The sequence below is a fragment of the Suillus fuscotomentosus genome (genome assembly GCF_016647785.1).
Source record: "Suillus fuscotomentosus strain FC203 chromosome Unknown F5891scaffold_29, whole genome shotgun sequence".
In the NCBI taxonomy this organism is placed as follows: Eukaryota; Fungi; Basidiomycota; class Agaricomycetes; order Boletales; family Suillaceae; genus Suillus; species Suillus fuscotomentosus.
Genome location: NW_024539541.1, coordinates 500,009 through 514,116, shown reverse-complemented (window position 1 = coordinate 514,116; position 14,108 = coordinate 500,009). Strand labels below are relative to the sequence as shown.

At 46.5% G+C, this 14,108-nt stretch overlaps 1 protein-coding gene across 1 annotated transcript; it reads left to right on the top strand.

Annotated features, from left to right (window-relative positions):
- Positions 1-2,673: 2,673 nt before the first annotated feature.
- Positions 2,674-10,267, top strand: F5891DRAFT_1228927 (uncharacterized protein; the record flags this gene model as incomplete). The annotated part of the gene is made up of 28 exons (XM_041369541.1): positions 2,674-2,813; positions 2,862-2,970; positions 3,029-3,068; positions 3,186-3,285; positions 3,340-3,477; positions 3,697-3,783; positions 3,832-3,897; positions 3,948-4,273; positions 4,344-4,481; positions 4,535-4,564; positions 4,618-4,801; positions 4,856-4,918; positions 4,968-5,011; positions 5,069-5,190; positions 5,243-5,499; positions 5,550-5,581; positions 5,631-5,700; positions 5,758-5,794; positions 5,842-5,967; positions 6,025-6,108; positions 6,164-6,717; positions 6,767-7,115; positions 7,164-7,828; positions 7,881-8,267; positions 8,318-8,580; positions 8,626-8,689; positions 8,745-9,731; positions 9,785-10,267. 28 exons carry the CDS (start codon positions 2,674-2,676, stop codon positions 10,017-10,019), a joined length of 5,697 nt encoding a protein of 1,898 aa, XP_041225652.1. The 3' UTR covers positions 10,020-10,267.
- Between the last annotated feature and the right edge of the window lie 3,841 nt (positions 10,268-14,108).

The window sequence follows — 14,108 nt, the reverse complement described above, 5'->3', positions numbered from 1 at the left end:
TTGGCAATCAATCACTTGTGATTTGATAGTAGATTTGCCTAAAAGCGAAGGGTTCAATTCTATTTTTGTTGTCGTTGATCGATACACGAAACAAACGCACATCATGCCTACGAAAAAGGAAGTTGATGCTCGAGGAATCGCGAAACTTTTCCTAGATAACGTATGGAAACACCATGGAACTCCGAAACAGGTGATATCGGACAGAGGAACACAATTCGTCTCCAAGTTTATGGGACAAGTGTCGAAACGCCTAGGCATAAAATGGAACATGTCAACGGCTTATCATCCTCAGACAGACGGACAAACAGAGAGAATCAATCAAGAAGTAGAGCAATATCTGAGAATGTTCACGTCTTACCGCCAAAATGATTGGGTAGACTGGCTTCCGATAGCAGAATTCGCTCACAATAACTCTGTCACTGTAACGGGTCATAGTCCATTCAAAGTACTCTACGGATACGATCCAGAGTTTACTTTTTCACCAATTTCCAATTCTAAAGTACCTGCAGCTGATGAACGAGTGGATGTAATGAAAGAGGCAAAGGAAGACGCAGAAAGTATGCTGCGAATGGCGAATGAGCGGATGAAGAGATTCTACGATAAAGGAGTAAAAGACGCACCACAATTCAAGAAAGGAGATCTGGTCTGGCTCAATGCCAAAAATATCCGTCAGAAAAGACCAAATAAGAAACTCTCCGATCGACGACTTGGTCCGTTTGAAGTGCTAGAGAAGACGGGTGACGTAAATTACCGCCTGAACCTTCCAGCAAAATATCAGATTCATCCGGTATTCCACGTAGAATTACTCACTCCGCATTCCCCCTCGACCTTAGTCCAAAGACTTCCACATCATCGTCCGCCGCCAGAGATCTTATCAGAAGGCGATTCCGAATGGATAGTACGAAAAGTCCTAGACTCGAGACTGCACAGATCAAAACTCCAATACCTAGTAGAGTGGGAAGGATATCCGATAGAAGAAGCGACATGGGAACCTGAGGAAAACCTTGAGAATGCACGGTTGAAAGTTCAAGAATTTCACCGGCAAAATCCGAAGGCATTAAATCCCCGCAAAATTAATAAATCGGTGTTCAAAACCCAAGAGTTTTTGGAATGGCGCAAGAAGTTTATTCGTCCTAGTTTCATTCGCGATGACGCTCATCCTAGAGAGGGGGTAATGTCACGAGTTCCAAATACAAACCATTATTCATTCCTTAATTCTAAGTCCTTTAAGCGCCCAGTCACAGCGCCTGTTCCTAAGAATATGTTTACTGTTGAAGAAGTTCCTATTATTGCGTCTATTGTAGAATTACCAGAGTCACGTGATCAATCGGACAATGCCGAAGATGTTGACGTCATGCCTCGCGACACTCTTGGAATGTTCCAGAGTCTTACTGCGGCTGCGGCACATGTTATGACATCATAGTTATATATAGAATCGTACGATACCTTTAATTATTCTGATTGGTTAATTAGTTCATACTCAGTTTCAGTCTCAGTTTCAATATGTGTATATAGGTAGCTCGTCGTAGTCAGTAGTTCTTTAGTTCAAACCTCTTGTATCTCCAAGTGAGCAATACCAAGACGTACCTGCTGCCTACTTCCTCTGCGTGATTATTCTTTGTTTGAGTCCTAGTCTCTGCCCAGCGTTAATTCATTATTGGGTTGTGACACTAACATCCTTGCAGAATTGCCTCAAGCTCGAGGCCGCATTCCTTTATACCATTGACATAGCTCAAGTCTAAGTTCCCCAGCCTTTCATATAACAACTTCGTCATCACAAGTTCAACAGACCATGTTGGACTTATTCTCCAAAGATCGAATAGTCAACGAGGCAGGCCTCAGAGCCGCCTTGCGTCATCTGGACGCAATGTCAAGTTCAGGAGCAACCGCATTACAAGCTACGGTCGAACATATGTTGTCGTCACCCCATATTTTTGCATATATCATATCTGGTATCTCATAGACTTTCTTCGAGCGTCATCAACTCTGACTCTGTAACAGTTTGGGATCGTCGCGAGGCAATGATCTCACAGATCATGACAGACTTTCCAACGAAATCTCAAGAATATCCGGCATCCATCGCGAGAAAGATGTTGGACAATCTGTCTATGAACTTTTTAGCTTTTCCGGCCGAGTCTCTAGCGATGGGTGTCTCTAGGGACATCACCCGCCACAGATGCTTCATCGAGGGCGCTTTACCTGCACTCTTCGCATTGAACACTATGGAATTTTCTTGTGTAGAGTCGTTTGAAGACGAGATCGATCTTCTCGACGAATCTGATGATGGGTTCGTCAAGAAGAAAGTCCCTCAGAAAATGCGCAAGCGTAATCGCCCGAAAGCTCATACGTCTATCGACACATCGCTCTTCGTGAGGCTTGGTGTGGTTGTCCCTCTCACAAGCGAGGCTGCCGCATCATTGTCTACTCAGATTCTTGCAAAGCTGAAGAACGCCCTCTCGGTGAGTATATTCGCTTTTTTTGACGTTTCCCCTGACAGTTCTCCGTAAGTTCTACTTCTCGCTTCTGCGGAGGACGGAATTGGCAGGCGACATCAAAGCCTTACTCTTTCCAGTCGTGAGAGAGTATGCCAAATATGTTGCGCCTGAAGTTTCGTCAACCGAGGATGTTGAGAGCCCAACAGACCGACTCAATGCATACCAAATGGTGCAGCCTATGAAGGCTGCGCTTTACTTCGACAACGCGGACGGGTTCGGAGAGTGGCAAATCCTGATATCTACGGAGGCCTACAAACATTTGCGTGAATTCCGTAGAACAGATAAGAAGACATTCAAGATCATCTTCAAGAAGATCAAGTCGGTCTTCTGAAGAATTTTACTGGAATGATCTCATCGTTTCCACAGACAACTATCGAATGGCCATTTTTCAGATGATAATCACAGGCGACTTAACGGGCCGGATGCAGGCATACCCATCTACGATGCCAAGATGACAAAGGACCTACAACTGGTGGTAAGTGTACTTTCACGTACGTCGTTTAGAGCTTGAGGCGACCGACCTTTTCTAACAGTATCAAATCGATTGTGTCCCTGACCAAGATGGAAAGGTACGTCGTTTTTACATAACATTGGGCATGATACTGATACTGATCTTGACAGTCCGACAGACAAGGTAAACTATCAAGTGCAATTACATCTTTGCGCCATTAGCACTCATATGAACTCCAGTAATCAAGATATACGGCATTTATATGGATGCTCAGCTTGACGGAATATGGGATGCCTTGGGTAGCCATCTCGCACGCAAGGGTAGAGAATATCGTAAAAGGTGAGGGCATTCTTTCAACTCTTGATGCATTTCAGTGAATCGTTGCTTGTGCAGGTGTATCTTTCGGAACAGGCCAGTCCTATCTAAAGACAACGCGATTCTACCTGCGTCATTCCCACTAGCTGAACCTGAACCAGAATGCTCAGGAGGCCCACTTAATCTTAGTAACAAGGACATGGACCACGTTGAGTAGTTTCAGTTGTCATTTGTGCGGTCATTGATCCCTGTCATAGCTTCACTCTTTGCTTGTGTGTGTATTTTCGCCAGCCTTATACAAATTGGTTTCCATCTAACAATTTTCTAGTTTGGAGAAATATGTCACATTCTCGCAAGTAAGCTTATAAATAGGGTTTATGGGCACGCGAATATTGACTCGATAACCTCTTGTTTTAGGCGTTCTTGCATAGTGAGTGATCATGTAATTGGCTCGCCACTTATTCTCATCTTTGCAAAAGGTCTCATCGCAGACCAAGATGTACAGCACGTCTTTATGCTCACGTAAGTTCTGCCCCAATGAACCGAATTTACTGATCGATATTGGTTCAGTCCCCAAGAACAAAAGATTGTCGAGTGTACTACGTCATGTTACGTCCTGGGTCGCAGCGGCACGGGGTAAGTGTCCTGCCCCTAACATATCTCACTTATTTATCATACTCAACTAGCAAAACCACGACGATGCTGTTTAAGATTCTCGGCATTCAGCGAGCTTGGGAGATGAGTGCCATCGACATGCCGAAGCCACGCCAAATCTTTGTCACCAAATCCAGAGTACTCGCTACGAAAGTAGAAGAGTATTTCACGAAGCTTCTCGAATCTCTGGCGTTAGCAGGCTATACCCTAGAGGAACTTGCAAAAATGAAGGCACGACGTGTCCAGGAGGGCCTTGTTGATCTCGACGATGTGCCCGAATCACAGATGAATATACCGATGAAATACAGCGAACTTGAGGATAAGCACTTTCCTCTTTTTCTCACTTTCGATCGAGTGCGTCCCAATCTGTCGTCTTAATTCCCAAGCTAATCGAAACTTTATGTAGCTGGCGAAAATGATCGCGGCAGATATCTTGAGCAGGAAAGACAGTGCAGGAGTTTTCTTCAATGTTGACGATGCTGACGCGCATGACTGTTTCGTCACCTATGACGTGTTCGCAAATCAATACTGGCCTCATTTTCCACAGAATCTCAGCAAGAATCTCAGTAGCGTCCTTTTCTCTTATGACGACAATAGAGTACTGACACTGCCCCATTAGATCCGTGGTTGGTTTTCAGCGAATTCATGGGTGAGTACTATTTGTATTACATTGACACCGACACTTTTTTAATATACATACAGGGATCGTCAAAGGCTCCGAACACGCGCTGACCTGTCCTGAAGGAGTCCTCGATCGCCCAAACTATCTCCGTCTTCCTCATCGTTCTAACCCAAATTTTGCGAATCAGAGGGGAATTCTGTACGACATGTTCGAGCATTATACGAAAATAAAGAGGCAGCGACGTCATCATGATGTTGCGGACCGGTATGACCTATTCCCCTTCTCACCCATGTCATGTCACGATATATTCACAAATAGCACGCATGCAATACTCAAGGTCTTGCGGAGCAAAGAATTCCCTGGCAAACAGATCGATTATCTGTATGTATTATCACCACCAATGCATCTTGCGCCTGACCACCTGCACTAGGTATGTCGACGAAGCACAAGACAACCTTCTGATCGACGCACTCTGTAAGTAGCTACTCCATCTTTCGTTGACATAAATACATTTAGAACTTTCTGTTATAGTTTTGAGGCAACTATGCAGGAATCCAGACGGTTTGTTCTGGGCTGGGGACACCGCACAGACGATTTCTGCAGGGAGTTCCTTTAGGTTCGATGACCTGAAAGCGTTTCTCTACCGTGTGGAGGTGAGCAGACAGTGACTTAGCTCGGGCCTGAATTGATACCTTAGAGCAGCAGCAGCAAAATATATCGGCCAATTCCGCTGGGGCATGTCTTCGTCAGCCTGCGATGTTTCAATTGGCGATCAACTACAGATCGCACGGTGGTATCGTCAACTGCGCACGTTCTGTGATCGAGCTCATCACAAAGTTTTGGCCCAACACAATTGATACACTTCGACCAGAAATGGGGGTGGTTGACGGGCTGAAGCCCGTATTTTTTACAGGTTGGGATAAAGCCACCGTTCATCATGAGCAGTTCTTGTTTGGGACGAAGTAAGTGGACCTGGACAATAGCCCACCTCTTTTCCTGAAGATTTTTCTAGGGGTGGTCACATTGAGTTCGGAGCCGAGCAATGTAAAGCAATTATTTGAAGCTTACATTCATACACTGATAAGATATCTAGGCATTCTTGTGCGTGACGATGCAGCACGTCAGAGGTTACGCGACCAAGTTGGTGAGGTTGGACTGATCATGTGAGTCGTGTAAAGACCACCTTTACTCCGTGTTTTCATGTTTACATATGTACTCAGGACGCTTTATGAGAGCAAAGGCCTGGAATTTAATGATGTGAGAAAGCTAAGTTTGCTATCTGATGGATGTCTGACTTCGGTCAGGTGCTTTTGTACAACTTTTTCGAGGATTCTGCTGTAGATCTGTCACGATGGCGCGTAGTTCTCAATGGGGTAGATGGTCAAGGATATGCACCGAACTTCGATCGAGACGAAGCGCGATACGCTGGGGTTTGCAGCGAGGTGGGCACACCGATCCTTGAAATAGACTCTGGCTTACTTTATTAGCTCAAAATTCTTTATGTGGGAATCACTCGAGCAAGGAAGAACATATGGATCGTTGACAAATCTGACAGATCAGAGCCGATGCGTGTACGTTGAGAGCAGCATGTTGGCGTAACTCGATCTCATAACCATTTCTCTTCAGATATTCTGGACGTCTCGCAACCAGGTCCGGAATTGTACCCCCGGCACGGAAGTCCCTCATCTAGCCGTCTCCTCGACTCCAGAAGAATGGGCCTCCTTCGGGCGCTCACTATTCTCGCACAAGCGCTACTCGCAGGCTATCCACTGCTTCGAACGTGCCAACCTTCATCGTGAAGTGAAGGTCTGTGAAGCATATCAACTCCGAGAAGCCGCACGTTCTAGTGTCGGAGTGGCCTTACTCAGCAACCAAAAAAGAGCTTTTAACGTGGCTGCCGATGCCTTTACTGATTGTGGGGCGACCGCGACAGGAAATCAGAAGCTCCAATACTATCGTAACTCAGCGGATTGCTACGTTCGAGCAGGAGATGATCTTAAAGCTGCTGAGGCCTATCTCAGTGCTCAAGAGTTCGAGCAAGCGGCGAAGAGGTATCGCAAGGTTGGACGGTTTGACAAGACCCTTCATGTCCTTAATGACCATGGCATGGATATACCTGAAGAGACCACGGCGGAGTTATGGACTGTGTGCAGACTCTTTTACTGCAGCAGGACCACTCGGTAAGTCTTAGACTCTCCACAATGTTTTTATTTAACGGCAATTGCGCAGGCCCCCCTTGCCCCTCTTCTCGACATTTGAGGAGGAACTCGAATTTATGGAGAACTATGATCTCGATTACGTTCGTGCCTCACTGCTTGAATCTCACTCGAGGTATTATGAGGCCGCAGAACTCCACTTGTCAGAGAATAGGCCCTTGGAAGCTGTCCGGGCATTCATCAAGGACGAAAGCAACGTCGATTCTACCATTCGTGCGGCCGATACTATGTTGGAATACTTCTGGCGCAAATGCTCCTTTAGGATCACTGTGAAATCCATTGCTGACGAGCCACTGCAGCATTTCATAGCTCTTGCTGATCAACTAGAGGCGAACAAACTAACGCCGGCCACACGTGATCTAGTACGTATTAGCAGTCTCAGAGTAACCGCTGGACTGATCGACATTCAGATATCGATGTTTCAAAACATCTTGCGCGGAAATCATGAGCCGTTGAGAAATCTTGCGCTTAACTTCCATAAACAGAATAACAAGCTAGCAGCTCTCATTTGCCTGGATCATATATTCTCTCGGACCACAGATATTCGAGCTTTCACGGTCGATGAAATGCAACAGTTTCTTCAACAATTTCACACCTATGCGCGACTGCTCTATCTGATTTTGACCTTCCCTGATCCCATGAAGCATAGGGATATTCAGAGACTGTTCTCCATCGTGCGGTTATCCGGTGACCAGTTTCTCATACCAGGTGGAACGTTCCTCCACAACAACTTGATGGAAGTCCGCCAGGGGATCACTTGGATATCGGAACATTCGTCTGGGTACACAACTTCTCGTAGAGTCGTCACTCAGCTGCTACAACAATCCATTCGAACGATCTTGAAGGACAAAATAACGGAGATCAATGCTATGTGTTGCAAATCTCCCGTTTTCTCGCAATGCCTGCAATTCTTGATATCCGGAGCATGTCGAAGAGATAACTGTCCCAAAGAGCATGTTGCAGTATCGAAATTGGATCGCCAGTATCACGACAACCGTATTGCTATCCACATCTGGCAGATCCTGATCTTGCAATTCATGCATTCCGCTCACCCACACATTGAGCGACGCAAAAGGTACGCCTGGAGGTAGCTTATGATCCAGTGCTCATACTGATCACTTTATTAGCATGCAGAATTGGCTCAAGCATCTTTACGAGATTAACAATCCACCCTTCTTCATTCAAGGTTCCCCCGCGGATCTCGACATGAACCTGATGCCTCTTCGTCGAGATGGCATGAAAGTCGGGAAGCTCTGGATCCGTGAATCCTTCTACTCGCTCGACCCATTGCATACTCAGGCTGAATTTTTGACGGTGTTGATGGGAATGACCAGTCTCAGTTTTGCTTTTGACAAGGACGACGCACCTGTCTACATCTCTCGAGCAAAGTGTACGATCTCCGGACCGTTCGAACTCGTTCGCAAGTGGGACAAACGCTACATGGCTCATGACCTGCTCAATTCTTACCAAGGAGCTGCTCACAGCAGCATCTCATCGGGGATTCTGTATATTCTGTAAGCGCGTTCTTCTTGTCTCTACATGCAATGAACTAAGTGCAATTCAGGCATGTCCTCGATAATCGTTTATATGTCAACCTCTCGGTGTTGTGCGACTGTATTGAGGACATCTGCAGTGCTTTTGTAATCAACTATCGAATGGGCCCGGACTTCAATGAGTTTCCTCTTCACAACGTCGTCCTTCCGTGTAACTGGCTACTATTTCCCCACAAATTCACTGCGAAGAAAAAAACCAACCTACTTTTGATGAACAAGCTTCTGGATGAGATAGCGAGGCTAGTCGAAGCATTGCGCGTAGAAGCAAGCATGGGTGAGTCTCTCGACTTTTCGGAGATCCGAGACTACAATTAGGCAGATTTTCTCTGGCTGAATCATACGAGATTTACGCCCATTCTCCGCAATTTTTTCATTTCTCGGATGTGAGTCCAATTTAGTATCCGTCGGCGATGTACATATTGATCATGTGTATTGCAGCTGCAGGGTTCTCTGCCTCAGTACGTCTATTGTCTTTTTTCAATACTCATCCGCTGCTGAATTGTATTCATTAGTTGCTCATAACATCAGCAATCGCACCTTGAGAAACACAGTAGACAATATCATTCTTTCTCTGCACAGAAACGACCCTCCTTCGAATGTGCATCCAGTTAATTATCGGAAACTCGTGGATGACGTGGTCAGGTGCATAATACCCTTGCCAGGATGTACGCCACTTCCAGACGGTTATCTGCGAGCTCTCCTGGCTTTCGACGACAATAAAGGAGTAGGAAACCTGGTGCATCTTGTCCACAAAACGATGAACCAACATACTCGAGTCAATACTAGTATAGGCCGACGGCTCGCATACGAGAAGACCATCGAGATCCCCCATCTCCTTTCATCGTGTGCAGCGATCGCGCAGTCTACCCTGAGAGTAGAGGCCCCTGCCCCCGTACGTCGCTTAGGACATCCCAAAGACCAACCAGAGGTTATGCAGTATGATGAGAAAGAGATAAAGGAACCGCGACCCCAAGAGTTCGAAGGAGAAGAAGAAAGGGCGGAAGATGTCACGGCGAATGCTGATACCGAGACCCGTGATGCATCGGAGACTTTGGATGAAGCGGTGACATTTATTGCACCTGACCTTGACGAGTCGCTACGCACCAACGGACCATCGGTGGAGGAAGAAGAGGCGGCTTGCAAAATTCAGAACGCATACCGTCGTTACGTCAGACGCCGCTCGAGTCGTGCAGTCAATGCCGAAATCAATGGGATATTCATGGCATGCCTGAAGCAGACGCAGTCCCCTGAATGGCGTCCTAGTTATTACAGCCTGCTTTTCCTTGGACCGTTGCCTCACCTCCTGGTGTGCTTGGAACGAGGCATTACTCTGACTCACACTGCCAAAATGAAGACGAAAGTCCTTTTCAAAAAGGAGTCTCATGAAAAGCTCGAGGAGTTGGGCCAGCAGATAAGCGAGATAGCGTCCGTCCTCACTTACTCGGCAACATCAATAGCTAACAACGTCCTGTTTACAGAGCGCTCCTCAAGAAGGGATTCAGATTACGCAAGCAGCTGGAACCTTCCTCATCCGCTCATCGTGCCCGTGACATTGATGCACTCAGATCTGGAGTTCTAGAGGTCGAGGAATTCATGCAGGGGGTCCCCAGCAGCATGAAAGATATGCGATCCGACTTTCAAATTGCCTATAAGGGCATTGTCGCAAAGAAGGTTCATGCAGGAGAGAAAGAGAAGCCCACTCTCAACGTTTAGGGTATGAACGTTTGTTGATTTTATTCACGTTGTGGAGTCGAGATCGTCTATCATATTGTACAGTACGTATTTCCGTAAATCAATGCATGTGTGCGCGAGAACGATCAAAAACGGGCACAGCTGGGGTGATCTAAAGGCTGTGACTTTATGGTTCGTTAGAGTAGTTCTCCAGCAATCTCACATCTCCTGAATGTACTCTGCACCTCTGTTGCTCGTCCTCAAACCTTTTGGTCTAGAACATAATCATACGTATTTTCACTGCTACCTCTTATTTTGCCTTATAGTACCTGCATTTTGAGTTACAATTCAGGTGCTATCCGGAAAGCTCCCTTATGATTGGCTGGCAGACCCTTTTCATATCATGGCTGCCAGACACAAGGGTATGCAACCCATGGCAGCAGACAGTTCAGTTGACAGGCGCCACGTACCCCTTCTTCAAGAATGCTGGTCAAGGTCATCTGACAGACCAACTGTTGACCACATTCTCAGTTATGTTCAAAGTGCATTGCCACCGTAGTGATTGCAGGCAGTCATTCTTGGATAATCGCTTCACGCCACATTCTCTTTTCGTATATCCGTATTTTTATTTAGGTAGTACTAGTCCCGCACGAGGTCTTTTATATATCGTTACCATACAAACACCAGTAGTCTTCTTGAAAATATGTAGCTGCGTATCTTTTACTTACATAGATCCCGGTGGACCGGGGGTCCCAAGGCATAGACCAAAGGAAGAGACATAGACAAGAGGCAGTTGGTCCTTCGGCGATAGCCATAGCTTAGTCAGCGACACGCGCACATAGCCAAACTCTGTTCATAGTGTAACACATCATCACGCATCATAGAGCTCTCCCCTCACTGCTTTCGTCCTAGTCCATCGTGGTGAACAGAGAGAATCCGAACCAGCGCGATATTGCATCACACACCTATCACACAAAAAAGCACGCAGAAGAAAGAAGCATTAGCTCGCGGTCTAGATTTTAGTCATAGAATAGAACATAGAAGCTCCCAAATAGAAGCTAACGAACCATTTACAGAAACATACAGTCTTATTACGTCGCAACTCACATCAAAAACAACACCAATTACAAAAAAGAGCAGTGTTCATCTTACTCGCATTTACGTTTATATTTGATGCCCAAAGCTAACAAATTGAGACCCAGAACAGCAAAAGGACAAGCGGTAACCAACATTCGTTTAAAAACGAACTGGGAACTCTGGTCAGAAAAGACATCAGCAGCATCATCTCCTCTCGATACACCAGATCCATCAGGACACAACACACCAAGTCACTGTAGCACATCGTCACTAAGCAGCCTCTCGGAAGAAGACGAACAGCAGAACAATCAAGTCCCCTTCCCAGAACTAGAAGTCCAAAAATTAGACATCTACATACCATCGTCCGAAGTCCAACAACCACGTCGTCGCACGAAGACAGAGCAGCTCACATCCATCTCCACAGTACCGAATTACAATCTAGCCGAATTCTTTGCACTCGCACAGTTAAAAGCCGTCATGCCTGTAGAGACCCCGCAGATATTTCACGGCGATGGAAGAGCATCAGAAAATCCGGCGGATTTCCTGAAATCCTTCAATCGAGCAATGCGTCAGCAGACAATAACAGACAGCACCGACAAATTAGACGCTTTTGGTGATTACCTCGGAACAAGTTCACAAGCAGAACGATGGTTCAAAGCGTTGCAGTCGAAAGACAAAGCAACATGGAATGCATTTGTGATAGCATTCGAGGAACGCTGGCCGCCAGTCCAGATAGCGGAAAAGACAAGAGCAGAGTATGAGAAAGAATTGTTAGAGCATATACTACGAGAAGAAGACGTAGGAAAGAAGAAGACGCTCTACGATAGAGAATGCTGGACGCACGTAGCATGGGCGATGAAGACGCTTCAACTCGCAACAGACGCAGGCATCGAACAGAGCACGTCGATGATATGGCAAGTCCGCAGTAAACTGCCGGACATCGTAAAGGATCTATTGAAAGACGAAGAATATACCAAGTGGGAGGAGTTCACGAAAGCGGTGACAGAGCTCAAGGGAAGTCGGCTTGTAGAGAAACAAGAACAATACCTCAAGCAATCACACGAGCTCAAAGCGCTACGCGCAGACCTAGCTCGAGTCCAGACACGAGCACCGCAGCAAAACCCAATTGCAGCATTACAAAGTCAATTCAATAGAATGTCGATTAACCCCACGACACCGCCAACGCTTCCGACAGCGAACAACACATATAACCGGGTACCAGCAGCAACCAATCGTCAGAACGCACAACCAATGTATAATCGGCAACCGGCCACAACGCAACAGCCGTTAGTAGTAACGGAGGAGATGAAAACAATGGTCAGGCAGTTAGTCCAAACGATGCCGCAACACCCGGATAGCGCAGCAGGAAAAGCAGCATATAGAGCGCAGCTCGCACAGTGGAACACGAGATGGGGAGAGAACGCGAGAGTCACACAAGAGACAGGATACCCACTAAAGCCGGGCACGGCAGCCATCGCATCCAGCGAATGCTTCGCGTGTGGGACACATGGACACAACGGACAGGATTGCCCGTTACCGCCGAACCACGAAGAGAGGCTAACGCGCAAAGAAGCAGCGTGGAGAGCAATTGTGAGCAAGACGCTGGGCGCATACAACAGAGCAACGGCCACACCGATATCACTAGTCATGAGTAACGGCTACGAGGAGACACAGTTAGAAGCGTGGATTGAAGAGATTCCTGAACAACAGGGAAAAGCGGACGGGTTGACGTAAAAAAGAACATTACGTCGACCCAAAGTCTCAAACACATTCAAGCCGGAGTCGAAGTCCTCGCATGCGAAGAGGCAACATGCGAGGACAACTCTAGGACCATTAGCCCCAAAGTTTCTGCTGAGCGCGTAGCTAAGGATATCGCATGTACTACCGAACTTCACGACGCAATCGAAACCGATGACTTGTATTCGGTTGGACACCCGGTCGTCACAAAAACTCAGTTAAAAAATGGAGAGGCAGTTCCGTTCGCTCACCGAATAGAGCTAGAAGGTCCACAAGGAGAAAGAGTCAGAGTACGAGCGATATTTGATGACGGCGCAATGACCAGTGCAATGTGCACGTCGATCTTCGAGAAGATCAAGCACAGATTGGGAAACTGGAGCGCATCAGACAAACGATTAAGGATGGCAAATGGAAATATAGTCAAAGCAATCGCAAAGTGGACGGGAATGATTAGGATTGAAGAAGTCGGAGTGCGGAGCACGTTTGAAGTCTTTGACAGTGGCGGAAGCTGGGGCTTCTTACTAGGAAAACCGACACTTCAAACATTCGCAGCAATTCACGAATACGAAACGGACACGATCGTGATAACCGACGGAATCAAAACAGTCGCAATAGAAAACCAGATAGCGGACAAGCGGATGTTACAGAGAGCAGATGCAGTCAGTCTCACGCTAGACGAGAAACAACAAAGGACGTTAGAAAACAAAACAAAACCATCAAACATCCCAATGGGCCAATGGAAGCCGACAGGATACTGGATCAGAAAGAAGAGAGAGAGCGCGTCAAAAGAAAGAACAGCAGAAAAAGAGAATAACACATCAAAGGGAGTGACAGCGGCCAGAGTATCGAGAGAACAATCAAGCACTGACACACATAATCTAACAGAAGAAACAACGAGCATCAACATATTAAACGCACAAGAAGGACCAGACGAAGGAGGAGAGCAACTATTAGAAGAACTTCCAGAGTTAGAACCGATGAGGAACGACGCGTCAATATACTCAAGACAAATGAATCCATTTAATCCGGCAAGAGTCAAAGAAATTCTCCGACAGATCACGTTCGGGAACGACCTGACAGTAGACGAGAAAAAGGAGTTAGAACAGTTTATAGCGGAAAACGCAGACAGTTTTGCACTAACGCTAAGAGAAGTAGTCCCTATTCCTGGAGCAGCGCTGAATTTAAACGTTCCAGATAACGCAATATTCAACCTACGGATACATCAACGCCCTTTAATGCCCGAACAAGCGAAGTTTTACAATGAGCGAGTAACGGACATGTTGGAAGCAGGTATAGTAGAGAGAGCATCCCCAGAAC